The sequence below is a fragment of the Arachis ipaensis genome, chromosome B8 (genome assembly GCF_059453495.1).
Source record: "Arachis ipaensis isolate K30076 ecotype BB chromosome B8, ASM5945349v1, whole genome shotgun sequence".
Classification (NCBI taxonomy): domain Eukaryota; kingdom Viridiplantae; phylum Streptophyta; class Magnoliopsida; order Fabales; family Fabaceae; genus Arachis; species Arachis ipaensis.
In genome coordinates this window covers 137,417,407-137,434,936 of record NC_142443.1, presented here as the reverse complement: position 1 = coordinate 137,434,936, position 17,530 = coordinate 137,417,407, and the positions used below count along the sequence as shown (strand labels likewise).

The 17,530-nt window shown below is 30.9% G+C and overlaps 2 protein-coding genes across 6 annotated transcripts; one reads left to right on the top strand and one right to left on the bottom strand.

Moving 5' to 3' along the window:
- Positions 1 to 900: 900 nt before the first annotated feature.
- On the top strand, positions 901 to 8,070 carry LOC107613059 (PX domain-containing protein EREL1). 4 transcript variants are annotated; one of them, XM_016314903.3, is made up of 10 exons: positions 901 to 1,529; positions 2,414 to 2,524; positions 3,485 to 3,583; positions 4,493 to 4,579; positions 5,409 to 5,517; positions 5,622 to 6,430; positions 6,504 to 6,668; positions 6,754 to 6,996; positions 7,284 to 7,502; positions 7,628 to 8,070. In XM_016314903.3, exons 1-10 carry the CDS (start codon positions 1,437 to 1,439, stop codon positions 7,853 to 7,855), a joined length of 2,163 nt encoding a protein of 720 aa, XP_016170389.1. In that variant the 5' UTR covers positions 901 to 1,436; the 3' UTR covers positions 7,856 to 8,070. The 4 variants fall into 4 exon arrangements, with proteins under 4 accessions (XP_016170389.1, XP_088352093.1, XP_088352094.1 ...); XM_088495967.1 differs by having other exon boundaries at positions 914 to 1,529; positions 3,493 to 3,583; XM_088495968.1 differs by having other exon boundaries at positions 1,081 to 1,759; positions 3,493 to 3,583.
- A 469-nt stretch (positions 8,071 to 8,539) lies between these two features.
- Positions 8,540 to 12,806, bottom strand: LOC107614007 (adenine phosphoribosyltransferase 5). Of its 2 annotated transcripts, none has more exons than XM_088497493.1 (7): positions 12,511 to 12,806; positions 12,120 to 12,230; positions 11,236 to 11,328; positions 10,258 to 10,407; positions 10,058 to 10,116; positions 9,607 to 9,677; positions 8,540 to 8,731 (listed from the first exon to the last, which is right to left on the bottom strand). In XM_088497493.1, exons 1-7 carry the CDS (start codon positions 12,599 to 12,601, stop codon positions 8,704 to 8,706), a joined length of 603 nt encoding a protein of 200 aa, XP_088353619.1. In that variant the 5' UTR covers positions 12,602 to 12,806; the 3' UTR covers positions 8,540 to 8,703. The 2 variants fall into 2 exon arrangements, with proteins under 2 accessions (XP_088353619.1, XP_088353620.1); XM_088497494.1 differs by lacking the exon at positions 8,540 to 8,731 and adding an exon at positions 8,811 to 9,022 and having other exon boundaries at positions 12,511 to 12,795.
- Positions 12,807 to 17,530: the final 4,724 nt, after the last annotated feature.

The following is a 17,530-nucleotide window of genomic DNA, read 5'->3' as shown; positions in this document are numbered from 1 at the left end:
ATGACTAATTTTTTGTGTACACATAGTATTTTTGAATAGCGTTATTGTAAATTATTGCTTCATTGTCGGTTTTGTTTAGGTTTAATTATTCTATTAGTTTTTATAATTTTACCAAATTTAAATTTAGATTTTTATATTTTTTTAATTAAGTTTTTATATTACTTTTAATATTATAATTAGGTCATTTATGTATAAAAAATATTAAAATTAATAAAATATTTCTCTTGAAAAATATGAAATCAAAGATATAATTAAATTTTTAATTAAGGACATACACCTTTAATTTACAAAAAAATATTCCGTTAATTCTATTTTTTTTACACTGACAATAATTAAATTACAAAATTAAAAGTAGTATAAAAATTTAATTAACAAAATCTAAAGATTTAATTATAAATTTAGTGAAATTTTAGAGATTAATAGAATAATAATTTTTTTTTTATTTATTATGGCCAGCCACCAATATGCATTGATATTCAATTTCACACAATGTTATAATGTTATATACATATATATGATATTTAAATTGGAATTCTAGAAAGATGACGTTCATATTCAAATTCTCATAATTAGATTACTAAATAAAGTCTTAGGATTTTACTTTATTTATACACTCTCATACTTTTAGCTGAATTCTCAAGTTATTAATTAAGTTCATTATATGAGAGTGCATGATCGAGGGGGAGCCTCTAACTCTAACACCTTACTGAATCAGTATGCATATTCAGAATGGACCCACCAGATTCCCGGTTTGGTTATTAGGTTTGTACAAAATTGGGCCTACTGCTTTGTTTTAAATTTTTGTACTACTTGGGCTTAGGTCCACCCCAGGCCCATTACCCCGATCACGGAGTGGGGACAAAAAAGAAGAAATAATAAAAAAGAAAGAGGTAAAAAAGCGAAAAAGACAGAAGGTGTGAGCTTCGTAGCTTCGGTAATCGCCATCGTCCCTGAGAAAGATTGAGTGCAATTACTGAAGAAGACAGTTAGGTGTGTGGCTCTCTCCATTGTTTTTTCCACTTTCATTCATTCTCATCTTCTCATACCTCCAAAACCAAAAACCCACTATTGACATTTCAGAGACACATTTTCCATCTGAGTTGTTCCTTTCTCATTGGACCCGCCACGTGTCCACTCCCAACATATAACACACCGTACCCCTCACTGCGCTCGCGGCGTCTCTTAGCCGCGCTGCCGCTTCTCCTCTTAACGTGCGCCACTATTGTCACCGCTTCCCGATCCGATCATCCAAACCCTAGTTTCAATCCCGATTTCGCGTTGTTGTTCTGATTGCGAGATTCGATTCTGATTCTGATGCCGATTTCAGCTGGGAATAGCCGTTGAATACTGAATTCTGAATTCTGATTGTTATGGTGATATGATCTTGGAATTTTTGAGAGAGAGAGCGAATTTTAGGTGAGGAAACGAAGAGGAAGATGATGCAGAGACGGAGTCCTCCGAAACATAGGCACGATGGGACTTCGCCGCTGCCTCTCGGCATGGATTGGAGTCCCGCACCTCGAAAATGGGTTGGCTTTTTAGTTTCCCTGCTTAATAATTCTAACCTTTTTATTCACGCAATTGTGCAAGTTTTATCCCTTTTCTTATCTTTTATGTTGGCGAGTTCGATCAACTTCATCAGTTAAAATAGCGAGTTCAATTTCGAGGTTCAGTGGTTTTGGATTGATTGATGCGGAAAGCTTGCGCGTGATCGTGGTGAAACTGTATCTATTCTTTTAGCATCGATGAGTGTGACTTTGTGAGTGCTTTTAGGGTGTGGAATTGTAGAAATCACTTCATTGATCAATTGGAATGCCATCTGATTTGAGCAAAGAATCTTCATGTATAGTCTATCTTTATATTTTGCTTCATTTTTAATCACATTCAGTGTCAATTGATACCGTTACTGGAGTCAATTAGTACCTTACCACAACACTGGACTCAGTTCAGTTATCATGGAAGTGTTTTGTTGAAAAGAGTGTGTTGACCCTTCCTTTTATAGTTAGCATGTGGGCTTGCAGCGAATGGCAAAACAAAGCTATTGATTTGTGCTTTTTTCTTCTCTCTGAGGAAGATACATATTCAATTTATCTAATATTTTGAAAATCTAAAGTAGTCATATAAACAGGATCAGTGGTGGCTCTCTCATTTTCATTTTTCTCCCATTAATTTTTAGTTTCATTTTTGCAAGGAATTCTCTTCAATTTTATTTGTCATTTCAGATATGTTTGTTCTGTGTTGTATATTCTGCCATTATTGGCTAATTTATCTCCGTTTACCATTTTCCAATTTTTGTTATATGCTTCCTATCTTCTTGGCTTTTATTACATGAAGAAATTGGAAACTTTGTAAAGTTTCTTCTTTATTATTTTTGGTGTGGACTACTTTCTAATTCAGAAACCCTATTGCACAGAATGGGCGAGATACAGTATGGCCACACAATCATCGTACTGGTTGGAGTTACTGTGTCACAATACCTTCTTGGGTTTTCCTTCCGAAATCAAAGAATTCAGATCCTATAGTGGTAAAGTTGATAAATAACTTGTTTTTAATTCATGGTCAGATTTATGTATTATTTGTACGACCTTTCAGCTTTGTATTAGTAAGGACTAGAAGTATATGAGCTTTTTTGAATTTTGATGCAATTGGAAATCATCATTTACTCCTATCTTATTCCTTATATGGTCGGTCTTAAATATTTCTAGGTGTACTGAGACTATATTATTGAATGGGTGAGAGATGTAATGGGGAACAAATCCTACTTTTTGCACATGTAATCAGAGAAGTATAATATTACATGAGTTAGTTCACACTAATACTAAATGTCAAACTAAACTATAATGTTTGACCAACATGGGAGTCGGGAACTTCTTGTATAATGGTATAGATATTACAGGATACTCTCAATTTCAAATACGTAACCAGTGTGAAATTTTTTATTGTTCTTTTTTCTAATTATTGTGCATAGGGTTACCACCTTAAGCATGCAGTGGGAGTCTTCTTATAATGTTGCCATAATTATTTTAAGAATAATACATTCATGCCAATATGGCAGCATTTGTCTTTATAGTCATATATTAATGGGATCTTAAGAGTACCCTTGTGTTTTACTTGTTAATCCCTACCAAATAAACCTGCTACCTGATGGTTCCTTCTGCCGTTATTATAACAAATAGTACCTAGTATGTCAAAACTAATGGGATGAGTAGTAGCAAACTAGCAGTACTATGCTTATGCTGTCAATGGCAGATGGGTTGGATTAATTGAGAAATAATAAAGTGGATTCCTCCTTCATAGGCATTTTATTCAGCTCGTTCAAATGTTTAAATTGGAATAACATTATTCTAAACAGAGCAGAACAAATGAATGTAAAGGAGGGATATTTAAAACACTAACTGAGGTGTCTAAGCTTTAATTTATAGCTTGTCCATATTCCAATGTAGTATTTTTGTCAGTGTTAATTTTTAACATTATTAAGGGACAGTTCTACAGGGTGCAAGTTGGCATTCAGTCACCAGACGGGATTACAACACTGCATGTAGTACTTAGAAGGTTCAATGATTTTCTAAAGTTGTTTGCCGATGTAAGTTTATGCTTTACAATTGAATCTTAATTTTCTTGTCATGTAATTACTTCACCTGGAGTATGGCAATCAATTGGTAATATGATTTTGTGTGTATATGTACACCTGTGTTAGTGGTAAACTCTATTGCCAAGCCATTGATTTATTTTTTCATAAACCCACTTGAAAATTTATTCTAGTGCCTCTGAAATTTAATAGTGAAGACGCATACGAAAGAATGAGACAAATTTTTTTTTTTTTTTGGGGGGGGGGGGGGGGGGGTCCACTCTATTGCCATCTAAACTGTTTGTTAAAATGCAAAAGGCATTAGTAATGAACTATGATGCACCGGAGAAGCATTTTTTATTTCTTTTTATTAAAACACAGTTGGACACGAAAGACACCCGTTGGACGAGTGTCGAATGAGTGGCGTGTCCGAAATGCGTCCAACATGTAGACACGGCAACTCAGCAAAGTGTCCATGCTTCATAACTAATGAATGAACATCCCTTGATGAATAGACAAGTGGCTGGGCTATTGAGGGATGCCAATTGAAAGAGTAGTTAGCACATGGTATTTAGATTCAACCTTGTATATCTATCCAAATTAAAATGCTATTAGAGAATTGATTTCCATAATTCCAAAGTTGGAGCCAAACCAAATCTGAAGGAATATTGATGCCTACTTTTTGACGGGCAAAAGAGATATTGCTGGGAAATTTTGAAAAAAAAGTGTGTGCTTGCAATGTCACATCAGAACATGAGGGAAGCCATCTTTTTTGTACCGATGGTAGATATGAGGAAGAAACCTAGAGACCTAGAAATTTTGCATGTGTGTGCATGCTGTATGATAGATAGAAAGCTAGATCAAGATTGTGCATCTTTTTTGTTACTGATGTGTACAATATTTTTCCACATGCTGTCTTTTTAGGTTAAAAAGGAGTTTCCCAGGAAAAATATCCCTCCAGCACCACCCAAGGGACTCATGCGATTGAAAAGCCGGGCTTTGTTGGAAGAGGTTGGAAATGCCTTAAACTTACTGTAGTAACAGTTCTTTGTCACCATGGATCTGCATAGAGCATGTTGCTTGAATTTTCTTTCAATTTAGTCTATTTGATATAATAAGATGTCGTGAGAATATATGCCTGGATGTGTGGCAACTGAAGCTTAGTAGTGTGTCCTTTATATCTGCATGCCTTGTCTCTAAAAATGGACTCCATTAATTTTTTTTACCAAAAAGATTGAAATATGCTTAATAATTATTAATTAAAGAGCATTTATTCTTATCTGGACTTTTGTTAAAGTCCTGGATAGTGGATGATTCTGAGTTGGTGGACTTTTCTCTTAAAGATAACAGCAGGAAGTGTCCTATTTTTTTGTGTATGACTGCAGCCACAATAATTTTCCTCATGCGTTTCCATCTAAATTTTGTTTTACCCCTGACATTCAACAAATACTTGAATTGGATAAAGTATACTTTGGGGGATTATGGAGCATACAATACATAGGTGAAAGTTACTCCATTCCATTTACTCCTTATTTAGATTGAAGTGTATAAGTTGCAAATCATTTCAGAAGAATTTCTCTAAATACTCATTAAATGCATTTCTTTTTTTTTTTCTTTTTTTGTATATGTAATGTTGAATAATTAAATCTTAAACTTGGGGTTTTCTATTTTCTTGAGTTATCTACAATGCTATGAACAATAGGCAGGTAGCTCCATCTAAAATTAGATGGATTCTAATTTAAATTGGGTTGAGCGAGCTACCTTGCAGTTGTAGACAGTTATATGTGAATGAAAGAGTCGAATCAGCACAATATATTTTTACATACTACTTTTCCTACAGAGAAAGTCCTCATTGGAGGAGTGGATCACCAAACTTTTGTCTGACATTGATATATCAAGGTGCGCTGCGGTGGCATCATTTCTTGAACTAGAAGCTGCTGCTAGATCCTGTATGTGATTGTCTTCTACATTTATTGTGCCTTGTACACGTATTGGTTTTATCTCAAGTGTTTTTTTTTTTTTTTTTTTTACTTGTACCTGAATTTCCCCTCAGCTTTCCAAGATGCAAGCCAGCAGAGCTCTGAATCAGATCCTGATTCCAATAACAGAGCTTATTCAGTTCAATCACCTCTCCATTCAAGCCTATCATTGGCTGCTGGAAGTTCATCTATTGCCTCTGATTATGGTAGTGATACAGCATATGAGCCATCTGATCTAGGAACTCCAAGAATTGGACGTGATGACAATTCTGAAGGCGGCACAGATGATCTAACAGTAGATGAAGAGATCACAAATCCAATGGAAAAGCTTATGAAATACGGTATATCAAATATTGATGAGGGTTTGTTCATGGGTCAGACTATTCTAGAGCAATTGGAAGGCCTTCCTAGGCATAAAGTAAATGCCAGACATGTCAATTATGTTACAGAGAAGGAAAAGAATAATGGTAATTCTTATAATGCTTCACATTTAGCTAATAATTCTATGGAGCTTTTCTCTGAGACTGAGCATGCTCCTGTTATCAATCACACTCGCAAGCTTTCATCTGAGAGTATTGGGAGTGATGGTAGCTCAATACGAGGTAGTGATATGTCTAATTCTGGATTTCGAAATTCATCTGGTGATGGTTCTCATGACGTTCCTGGAGGTGCTATGGTTTCAAGACCAACAGATATTATGGGCCGTGCACAATCACAGTCTTCTGGTGATGGTCAAATAGTCCTTCCACTAGATCAACGCAATAAATTGAACAGGATTCTTTTAACCATGCAGCGAAGGCTAGTCAGTGCAAAAACTGATATGGAGGACCTTATAGTCAGATTAAATCAAGAGATAGCTGCAAAGGATTTCCTCACAACGAAGGTAAATTTCGTTAAAATCTGTGTATTGATTCAACTCTTGCATTCACATGCAATTACTGATTGGATCTGTTCAGGTCAAGGATTTGGAAGTAGAACTTGAAACTACCAAACAGAAAAGTAAGGAGAACTTGCAGCAGGCTATTCTGATTGAGAGGGAAAGGTTTACGCAAATGCAGTGGGATATGGAGGAACTCCGGCGGAAGTCACTCGAAATGGAGATGAAACTGAAGTCTGAATCGGTATGATATTTGGGTTTGCTCCACATTTATCGAACATTTTCTTTCTAGGAAACTGATCTTGATAATGACTCATGGTGAGATACAGGGTGGAAATTCAAGTGAGAATTTATCAAAGGATGCAGTTGTTCAGCAGAAAGATGTACTGTTGCAGAATTTAAATGCTGCTAAAGAGCAGCTGGAAATTTTGTCAAAACAGTATGGGGAGCTAGAAGTAAAGTCAAAAGCAGATGTTAAGATTCTGGTTAAAGAGGTCAAATCTCTTCGTAATACCCAAAAGGAGTTGAAGAAGGAGCTTAGTGAGTCAGTAAAGGAAAAGTGTGAAACTGAGGTAGGTTATCAACCTGTAAATGGTTACATCTATCTGGATGTTCTTCCGTGCTTCAAATCTCTTCGTTTGTGTTTGCTTACAACTAAACTAAAAGAAATCTTATTTTCAAAAACATATTATCTATATTTCTTCCTACACAACAAAATTCTTTGTCTGCTCTAGAATTTCCTTTCCTTGTATTTTGAATTTATTATCATGCATTTATTAAGTTTCCTTCCTTTCCAAGCTTTTACATAAATATCTACTCGAAATATAATGCTTTGCTTGTGTTGCATTTGTGTATTTAGAAACTTATTCAACTAGAAAGAGAGAGGAGGGAGCAGACAGAAACTGCTTGGCGAGAGCTGCTGCAAAAATCCCGGCTTCTTTTCAACCAGCTTCAAGAGTGCGATGTCAATCTTCCTAGCGAAGATGAAGATAGGGCAACAATCAAGAGTTCATCATCAAGTGAGACTTTTAATCAGTTAGCAGCATCTGATGGACAAATTGACTTCCTAATACGAGAGGTACAAGATATGTTTTTATCTGTGGTTTACTGTTTCTACCAATTAAGTAGTTTTACAGTTCATTGTAACCATTTTTATGTTCCATGCTACTCAACATGGTTACATAATCTCCATTCAAATTTCAGGTAGAAAACTTAGGGAAGGACTACGGAAGTGGTGCTTCTAGTGTAGATAAAACCAATAAAATTAAAGATGGTATACTCTGTGATGATGAAGTGAGAAAGATCATTGCAGATTTGTTCATGGACAATGTTAGATTGAGAAAACAGACAAACCGCATTACAAGGCAAGCTTTCAAATTGGACATGAAAGAAAATGATGCTTCTCCTACGGAAAATGTAACAAGTATTTAGGAATATTTATGGAGCGGCAGTATATATTTTTTCTTCCTTTTTCCACTTATCCCTGTGGATGATCACTTGCTATTCCTATTAGGTGACTTGACCCAATACTGAATGAAGTAGCCCCCTCGTGTATTTTCCACTTGTACCAGTTCTTACCTTGCACAGATAATACGAGCTTTTTTACTTTGCACCACTTTATTTATTTACTAGAAAGGAACTTTAAATAATCAAAATCTGGAACTCATCAAAGGTAAAAACTGTCTGCTCTTGGCTGAGAGGAATGCTCTCCGTGTCTTACAAAGCAATATTTTGTGACCCATAAGAGATTCTAATTCCATAGTTCTATACCCATTATAAATAAGTTTTATATAACTTATTTGCTCTCTTCACAATATTAAAATAGTAACTCTTGGCCATAATTTATTTCTATACTCATTTAAATGTGGTTGTATTTAATTTGTTTGCTTTTTTCACAATATTAAACCAGTGACTTGTTACTAAAATTCACTCCTACACAGTACACTCGGTAAAAAAAAATTTTAAATCATTTTTTCAATAATATACAAATAAAATATTTACTATGATCTCTCTTGAACCGTTTAAGATTTTTAATTCTTTACTTTTTTGAATTTATTTTTGGCGTTTGATTGATAAACTAGGGGAGGAAGATGAGGCTTTCAATTGACAACTTGATGCCAGAAAATTACATTGCTTCATTAATGCTTGATCCAAACTGTTAGCCATACATAATTGCCTAACATGTACAATGAGAGAGAGAGAGAGAGAGAGATTTCCAGGATGATCATTTGAGGGGGAAGAGCATAATGATCAGTGATCACATTATGGCCTCTGATTACTCAGCCAAAGGAAGAATCAACTTCACATCTGCATGAAATGAAAGTAAACTTATCAGTTATCAAGAAGATAAATAATAAAATATAGTGATATTGATTTTTTTTTTTTTTACTTTTTATCGTGGATATTGAATTTTCGATAGTAATAGTAACATAAAGTTGGAAAACGAATTTATGTTATCCAAGTCATTACTTGATCCGACATTGACATGTCACATACTCACATTAGCCATTGTTTTCATGACTACTTTTACCTTCTTATCCACCCCAACCTTGATGTGACACGCAATCGAATGACTTGGTATTTACACATGTACTACCTCTGTTTCAAAAATCAATGTCGCGCTCAACTAATTTAAGAAAAATCATTATGTTCGGACACAAATTGTGTCTGTCCAAATAATTGAAACAGAGGAAGTAAATAGTAAATAGTAAATACTGTCTCATGAACCAAGAGTTGACACATAGGAAAAGATTTAAAGTTTCAAAACTGTTGAAGATCATGGTTTATCATTTTTTTAATTAAATTTGTCGATATTTGATTGGAATGAGGGAAAGATTCTCATCCAAGAATACTAATAAGAAACAAAACAGTTATTTTTCATAGTTGTTTTTGTTTTAATGAGTAAAAACAACTATATTGTGGCCCCAACAATGGCCCTTGGTAGAAATTAGTAGTAAACAGAAACAAACCAAGTAATGTGTCTTTTTCTTGATTTCTATGTTGCCAAGGAAAAAGGGCACTAGTAATTCTGGAAGCAATTGCCATAAAAAGGTGCCAATAAGACTCCAAAGGCTTTAGAAAAACATAAAAGTTGTTTGAAATCTTTCAGACACAAAGCATGGAGCAGAATGAATGGAATCATTCCAAAGCCAACCATTCTTGGTGGAAAAAGTTGCGAGTACCTGGAACATTTATCTACTTCACGTGGCTCAACGAGGACGTAGAGTGGTTTTCCGATAAGCCTACAGTGTCCCTGAAACACAAAGCCATAATTTACTTTTCAGCTCTATGATTTCAAGAAATATCAAATTAGAATGAAAAAGAGTTACAAATATTACATAATTTATTGTTATGTTGATGGGGTGTTTAATGTTATATTTTACAAAACATGAGAATACCAAGTGTATTTTCACCTAAATATCATGATCTTTAGATGCCTAGAATCTAGTTGGTTTAAAACTCATGATTCATTTTAGTACTCCCTCCATCCAAGAATAATTGTAACATTTATGAGTTTCATTTTTGTTTGATAAATTCTGAGTCTTTTGGATTACCAGTAACAAGATAGAATTTTCTGCTACTTTATCAAGCCATATACATAAACATAACTTAGAAAAGCTTAGCAATTATTACCTTAACATCCGGCACACCGATCACACAAGCACATTCCACTACTTCAGCACCAGAACGTTCTACAAAATAAAAAGTTTCATGAACCATGTCCTTGAGACAACATAAATCGGAGTAATTATCTATATGTTGTCGAAGTGGCCGGAAAAATAAGCCAAAGCAGTGAAACCCTGAAAGCAAAAGAAAAAGCCTGCAAAAATCACCTAGAAGTCTTATTGCTGCCGAGAGAGTTCCACCTGTGGCCACCAAGTCATCGATAACTATGGCTCGTTCACCCGGCTGGACAGCACCAACATGTAACTCCAAACAATCAGTTCCGTATTCTAGAGAATACTTTTCTGATATTACTTCGCCTAAACGTGAAGAATGTTAAAGTCTAGTCATAATGTGAAGGCAAAATACATACATAACTCGAAAGGCTGAAGAGTAAGGTTATCAAATTCGCAAGTTCGCCTAAATTCGTGGCAGTTAGGTGAATTTGAACTACAAAACTCAACTCGTAAGCTCATAAAAAAGAGTTTACTCTAAACTAGTAAGCTCGATTTGGGGACTTGAACTAAATTAACTCGTAAGAGAACAAGCTAACTCGAGACTTCAATAAAGTTTGAAGAGTAAATTGATCTTAAGTGATGTAACACACACAAGTAAAGGTAAACATTAAGTAATAAACAACACAATTAGAGACAGATTTTCACTGAGAGAGACCCCAATTCAATTCCAAAAAGAAAGTGACATATAGATTGTGTTGTCACGTTGTTTTGGTCATAGTTAGGTACAATGTCACGTTCCAACAAACAGAGACTTGGTAGCAAAAAAATTTCCAAGCCATAATTAAAACATGGCAGAAAATTTTGCAATTTTGCGGCTCTTTAAGGGAATTCAATGAATGCTCCACAAGCAATAACCACCACTCAATTTCAATTATATTAGTTAAAAGTTGATAAAAAAAATCAGAAATATTTGGTAATCAGAGAAAATCAGCCAAAAACAGTCATAACTTGTCTTATTTAAGATTCATTAATTGTTGCGACAATTAATGAATGCTAAATAAGACATGTTCGGGCTCTTTTTTTTGTTTCTCTAGCATTTCCGAAAAAAATAAAAAAATGAGCCTAGAACACGGATTAAATGTGCTCAACAAACATCCAAAATCTTTCTCAACATAGAAACAGAGTTAATACCTGGCAGCTTCCTTGGTTTGCGTAAAGGAACAAATTTTGCACCAATCCCCAATGCAATTGAGGGACCAAACAAGAATCCCCTAGCTTCCACTCCTACACAAGCAATATCATTTAAAGTAGAAAAAAATATATATATTAAGCAAAATGGGAATATAATATTGGTGATTTATGACATACAAACAAACCACCACCCATCTAAGTGGTTAAGTATGAATTCATTTTAGAGCAGAAGAAGGATCCAATTCAGCTGAGTCATCAATGCTTAGAATGACAATAACAACAAAAGATTCTGAGTCTGAACTTGTTTTCTGTAAGAGATTATTACAAACAAGAACTATACGTGGCTCCAATGTCACCATATTTATTATATTTTATAAATCATAAATCAAAAATGAAAATCACACAGGTGAAATTTTGTAAGATAGATTGTTCTACTACAAAAATGATTTGTGCATACCAAAAATCAGCCACTATTATAAATTTGTTGAAATACAAAATTCACATTAAAAATAAGTTAAACAAATTCATGGTGACATTCTCATTCTCATTCTCTCACCAAAAATAGTTTCAGCTTCACCCTACTGCACCCACGTGACACTGCCAACTTGTTTCGCAAAAAAATTAAAAAAAAAAGAAAAAAAAAAGAAAAAAAAGAAGAAGCATTTACCCCTGTTTTCATTCCTTACCCAAAATTAAAATAAATAAATAGATATTAAGCTCTACCATGACAATGGAAACAAAACAAAAGGTAACAACGACGATCAATTGGTGATGAAGAAGGTGGATGTGGAAAAAACATGTTTTTATCATTTTTTTCGTTTTTTTTTTTTTTTTGTTTTAAGAAAAAAAAAGGTAGTAGTTGAGTGAGAAGAAGCAGAGGTTACCGGCAACAACGGAAATGTGCATGTCTCTGTAACGATCGACAAAAATGTCGACCGTGTCCTTAAACGCCTTGTGATCCAACAACAATGTCGTTATGTCCTGAAACATTATTCCTGCAAATTGCAAAATAATATTAATAATAATAAATAATAATAATCTCATTCACTTTATTCTTCTTCTTCTTCTTACTATTACTTAAAAATGAAACAGCGCAATATATAATAAGCATAGAATATTATGAAACCAGACAGCCACAGCTGCAGATCTGTTCGATGAAGAAAGTTCAAAAATTAAAGAAACCGCAACCAAAAAAAAATATTTTTTTCTTTTTTAGTTATTCTAAAAAATGAAAATAAAAACGTTGTAAGAAAAAAAAAAAAAAAAAAAGGAGACCTTGTTTGGGGAAGTGAGGAACGACTCTGATGGCTTGAGAAATGGCTTGAAGCCTTGGGTCACCCTTGAGGCCATTCTCTTCAGCGAACATTTTGTTTTGAGTTTGTGTGTGAAGTGTGAAGAGTGTGTGTGAGTATATGTGTGGCAGCTTCGATGAGTACTGTGTTGACTGTTGACTCTTGTTGTGTTGTTCGGTAAAAACCAAGCTGCTTTTTTTTAGTGTTTCCCTCCGAAAGTGTTGCAGAGAAAGAGAAAGAAAGAGAAGGGGTTTGGTTGGTTTGAGTTTAAAGTGTGGATACTTTGTTTCAGGCTTATTTATTATGCTTTCTCATCTCTCACTCCAACTCACTCGCCGGCTATGAAGCACACACTTTGCTGAGTTGTCGTGTCTGCAGACACATTTCGAACACGACACTCGTTCAATATGTGTGTCTGTTATGTTCAAATCGTGTCTCAATAAAAAATAAAAGAAATTTTCGGATACACTTAGACACACTTAAGTACCATCACGTATTAGCGTGTCCGGTCTTATTCTAAATATAAATTCTTAAAATAAATTTAAATATAGTATATATTATTATTTATTAAAATAAAAAATATTTTAAATACTTGATATAATTAAAATAAGACATTAAAAATAATTTAAAAAATTAATTTATATGTTAATATCAATAAAATATTAAAATATCATTACGGTTTATCTAAAAAATACTTTATATTTTATATGTATACATGTCCCCATATCATGTAAGATTTTAAAATTCGCATGTCGATGTATTTCGTGTCGTATCGTGTCTCATATCCGTGTCAGTGTCCGTGCATCATAGCTCACAAGTCATCATAGACTACACAATTTTTCTTCTTTTTAAGAACTTAAATTGGACCATTTACCAAAAAAAAAGTGGAATTTTAGGGAGAATGATATTTGAAAATTTTTTTTTTACCTAATCTATTATTGTTAATTTAACAAAAATACTATATGTATGATAAATATTATTAGATGTTTTATATGTTAATATATATTTTATATTGATAATTGATTTTTTGTATACACCTAGCATAATTGTTAGTTCAATTATGATTTTTTAACATGTTTTTTATTTTTATTTTATCTTTTGATACATTTGAATTTAATAATTTTTTGCTGGACATTTCTTTGAGTATAAAAATATCATTATCCTTTTGATAAATTAATTATTATATAGTTGTGTATATTTATATTTATTATTTTATATGTTTTTTAACAAATAATCAATTGCTAAAATAATTACTCTTTTATAACGGTATAAATAAACTGTTTTATTCATACAAAAATGTTAAGGAGTTGTTGATTATAAAAGTTTGGTTATTTTCTTTCTATGCACATGCTATTTAATATAGTAGGTAAATGATTAAATTTATCTCTAAAAGATCATTCGTTCACTAAATTAATTTTTTTTAAAGATTTTTTAATTAAATTTGTCATTCAAAAATTTTAAATTAATCGCATTAGTCTTTCTATTATTTTTTTTGTTGACGCTACCAAATCAATGTGTTGAACAGTATTTTTTATAAATTAACTTTTAAATTTAACATTAACTTACATATTATCTAATCTATTTCTAAAATATATAACATTTTAAAATCTATGCTATATAGACATATAGTATAATTAATTGGATCTTATTCTAGTATACCATTAGAAGAATTTTGTTATGATATTTATATTTTTATAAGGGTATCATTCCATCGTTAATTTATTTGAATTTTTTCACTTATGTACACTAACTAAAACAATTATTATTTTGATTAAAAATATAAATTATAAACATATAAAGACAAAAATATTTTTCATATCTTTTTTATATCAACTATGATTAGTATATACAATAAAAAATCAGCCATCAAATCAACTACTCATATAAAATATATATTAAAAATAAAATATATATTTATATATAAATATATAATAATATATTTAGTAATTAATTTTTATGTATACATACTATTTTTATTTTCTTTTAACTCTATTTTTTTCAACTTCTATCAATATCCTCTCTTCAATTAATATCTCTCTAACAATAGCAAGAGTATTCTAGAGAATTTCTTATGTATTTTGGGAGTAAAAGTGAATGTTTTTGTTTTATATCATTCATTTTTTCTATCTCAATAATGTGAGCTAATTTGAAGTTAATTTTCTCTTATTACCTTTTAAAAATTTAAATTAAAAATAATAATAAATTTATAATACTAATATAAAAGATAATTAATAAATTAGAACAAAAATTTGACTTGTTCACCCGAACTTATAAAAATTTCTCGTGTGTAATCTATCACCTTCACTCCAACAACTAACATTTCTCTCCCCAAAAGTTGGAGGCAGAAAGAGCCAAGCCAAGCCAATGGAAGAGAAGGGTAGGAAAATAGGAGTGGCAGAGCACATTAGGTTTTAGGTTTGAAAATTTTGAAAAAAATATATTGTAATATTGTGATAATAATATAATATTGAAATTTTAAAAAATATATAGGAGCAAAACCTAAAAAAAAAAAAACAATAGTAACTCGTAGATGATCTTATCTCAATGTCTCGACTCTAAAATTGTACAAAGAGTTTATCTCAATTTCTCATAGATTATCTCAAAGTCTCAGACACAGAATTTGTGTATTGCTATCTAAATTGTGGATGTATGTATTTTTTTTTTCTTTTTAAAATTAGGAACAAAACTTGAATTCAAAATCTATAAATAAAAATGAAAAAATTATACCATTTAAATTATAGTTCCATAAAATTGTAGATGTATGTTAACTGTTACTGTTTTCATGTCTTCTAAGTTCTATAAAGTGATAAACACGCTTATTAACCAAATATCACGCGCTGTTTTTTACTTCTTCCTTTCTTCTTTTGACTTTTTTTTTCTCTTTATCGTTGACACTGACTAACTGTTAATTCAATTTGGTTAGTCTTGCAAAGAGAATGGCAAGAAAAAAGCACTTATTAGTTATTAGCAAAGTTTTACGTCACGACAAAAGACTTTTTTCCTTTTAAGTATTAATTTTACGGTTGTCACAACTCACAAAACTAGTATATTGAAGAGGCTGGCTTTTTTTAAGACGGAAGAATAATGTGTATAATATTTTAGAATTTTTTATTTAAATAAATAAATTAATTATAATAATTACCGAAATAAATAATTTAAAAAATATTTATTAAAATAAATATTTTTTTATTTCGTTTATACTATAAACGAGATAATTTTGCATGTATTTCGTTTACCGTGTAAACGAGATAAGACAGGTGGACGCGAAATGTGTATATCTCACGTGGATAATGGGAGATAACGTGAGAGATAACGGTTTCCATTCTCTTATCAATATACCATCAAACATATTTATTTTAATCTCTTCTATCAATCTTTTTATGTACTAATTATATGTAAAAGTTTGGATTATTGATAATATTAATATTTTTTAATATTTTCAATTTTTTTTAAAAAAATACATACTGTAAACAAGATACATGCAAAATTATCTCGTTTACAGTGTAAATGAGATAAAAGAGATATTTATTTCGGTAATTATTATAATTAATTTATTTATTTAAATAAAAACTTCTATGTGATGATAATTTAGTATTTCTTAAATATAGATGTTATTTTTTAATTTAATTAATAAATTTAAGGGTTGGATTTAAAAAATAATAAATTTATTAAAAAAAGTTGACCATCAGATTTTATAAAAATAAAAATTTTAAAATTTAATAAAACAGAAATCGAAAAGCGATATACTACTCCGAGAGTTAGATTTACATATTTTAAAAAAAAAATCTAAAAATATAAATCTAAAGTTAAATTTGTATATCTCAAAATCTGATTATTTAATTGTTAATGTCCAACTCTATATCATAGTAAAACACACCAAATTTTAATAATATTAAAAATCACTTTTTTTTTTACCAAAAATAAGAAGACTCGAACTCGCAACTTTTTAGATGAATATAAAAAAAATTATATCATTTGAGCTATAACTTGACAAAAACACTATTGTTTATTTAATATTAAAATTAAAAATTGTATTAAATGCAGATTATTATTTTATTTTTCTGTTGATATATTATCGCATACTTTTGTGCATATAGATTATTGAAGATATATTAATTTATCTTCTATCCTATTTTAGAGTCCGAAAATAAAAACAATCAATATAAACCTATTCAAATCCGATAGAATAGGCAACAAATTTAATATTTTTGGCCTAAAACTGTTTATTTTGTGTTTTTTTATGAAAAAATTTAAAAATATAACAGGCATACCTATTTAATCCGAGAAACTTTTATTAAACGAGTCGAATTTTTATTTGGTAGACTCATAAATAGTTAATATATAATTAATATAACCTATTTAATTTGTAGACTTAAATATATCAAAATCTTAAACAGACCAATCTGATCTATTTAGTATTGGTTTGAATTGTTTTTTTTTTAATGGTCAAAAGGATTTTTTTTAAATAAAATACTTTTATTTAATTTAAAATGTATTTAGATAAGTTTTTTGAAAAAAAAATTTTTTATTAAAAGAATCAAATTATTTACTTTTTTTAAAAATTAATATTATCTTACTTAAAAAAAAAAAAGAAAAAATATTTTTAATGTTTGAAAATTATTTTAAAAAAAATTATCTAAATAAAAAATTATTTTTATCTATTAATTTTTTTTAAATAAAAAAATAGATACTTTTTCAAAAGCCAATCCAAACCAACCCTTAACCGAATTAGTAAAATTCATTTATTCATTTTAGTGGGATATGTATTTGAATTATTTTTCTCCACATTTTCGTACAATGTTCATTTGGGAGTAATTTTTTTATTCATAAAAAAAATGGATAAAAATTAATAATAGAGTAATTTTTATTTAATTTTAATCTATTTTTATTTTATTTATTCTATTTTAATATCATCATCTCTCAATTTTAATTTTGTTGTTATCCATGATATTTTTTAATTTAATAAGTCAATGATTAATCTATCATAAATCAAAACTTTATTT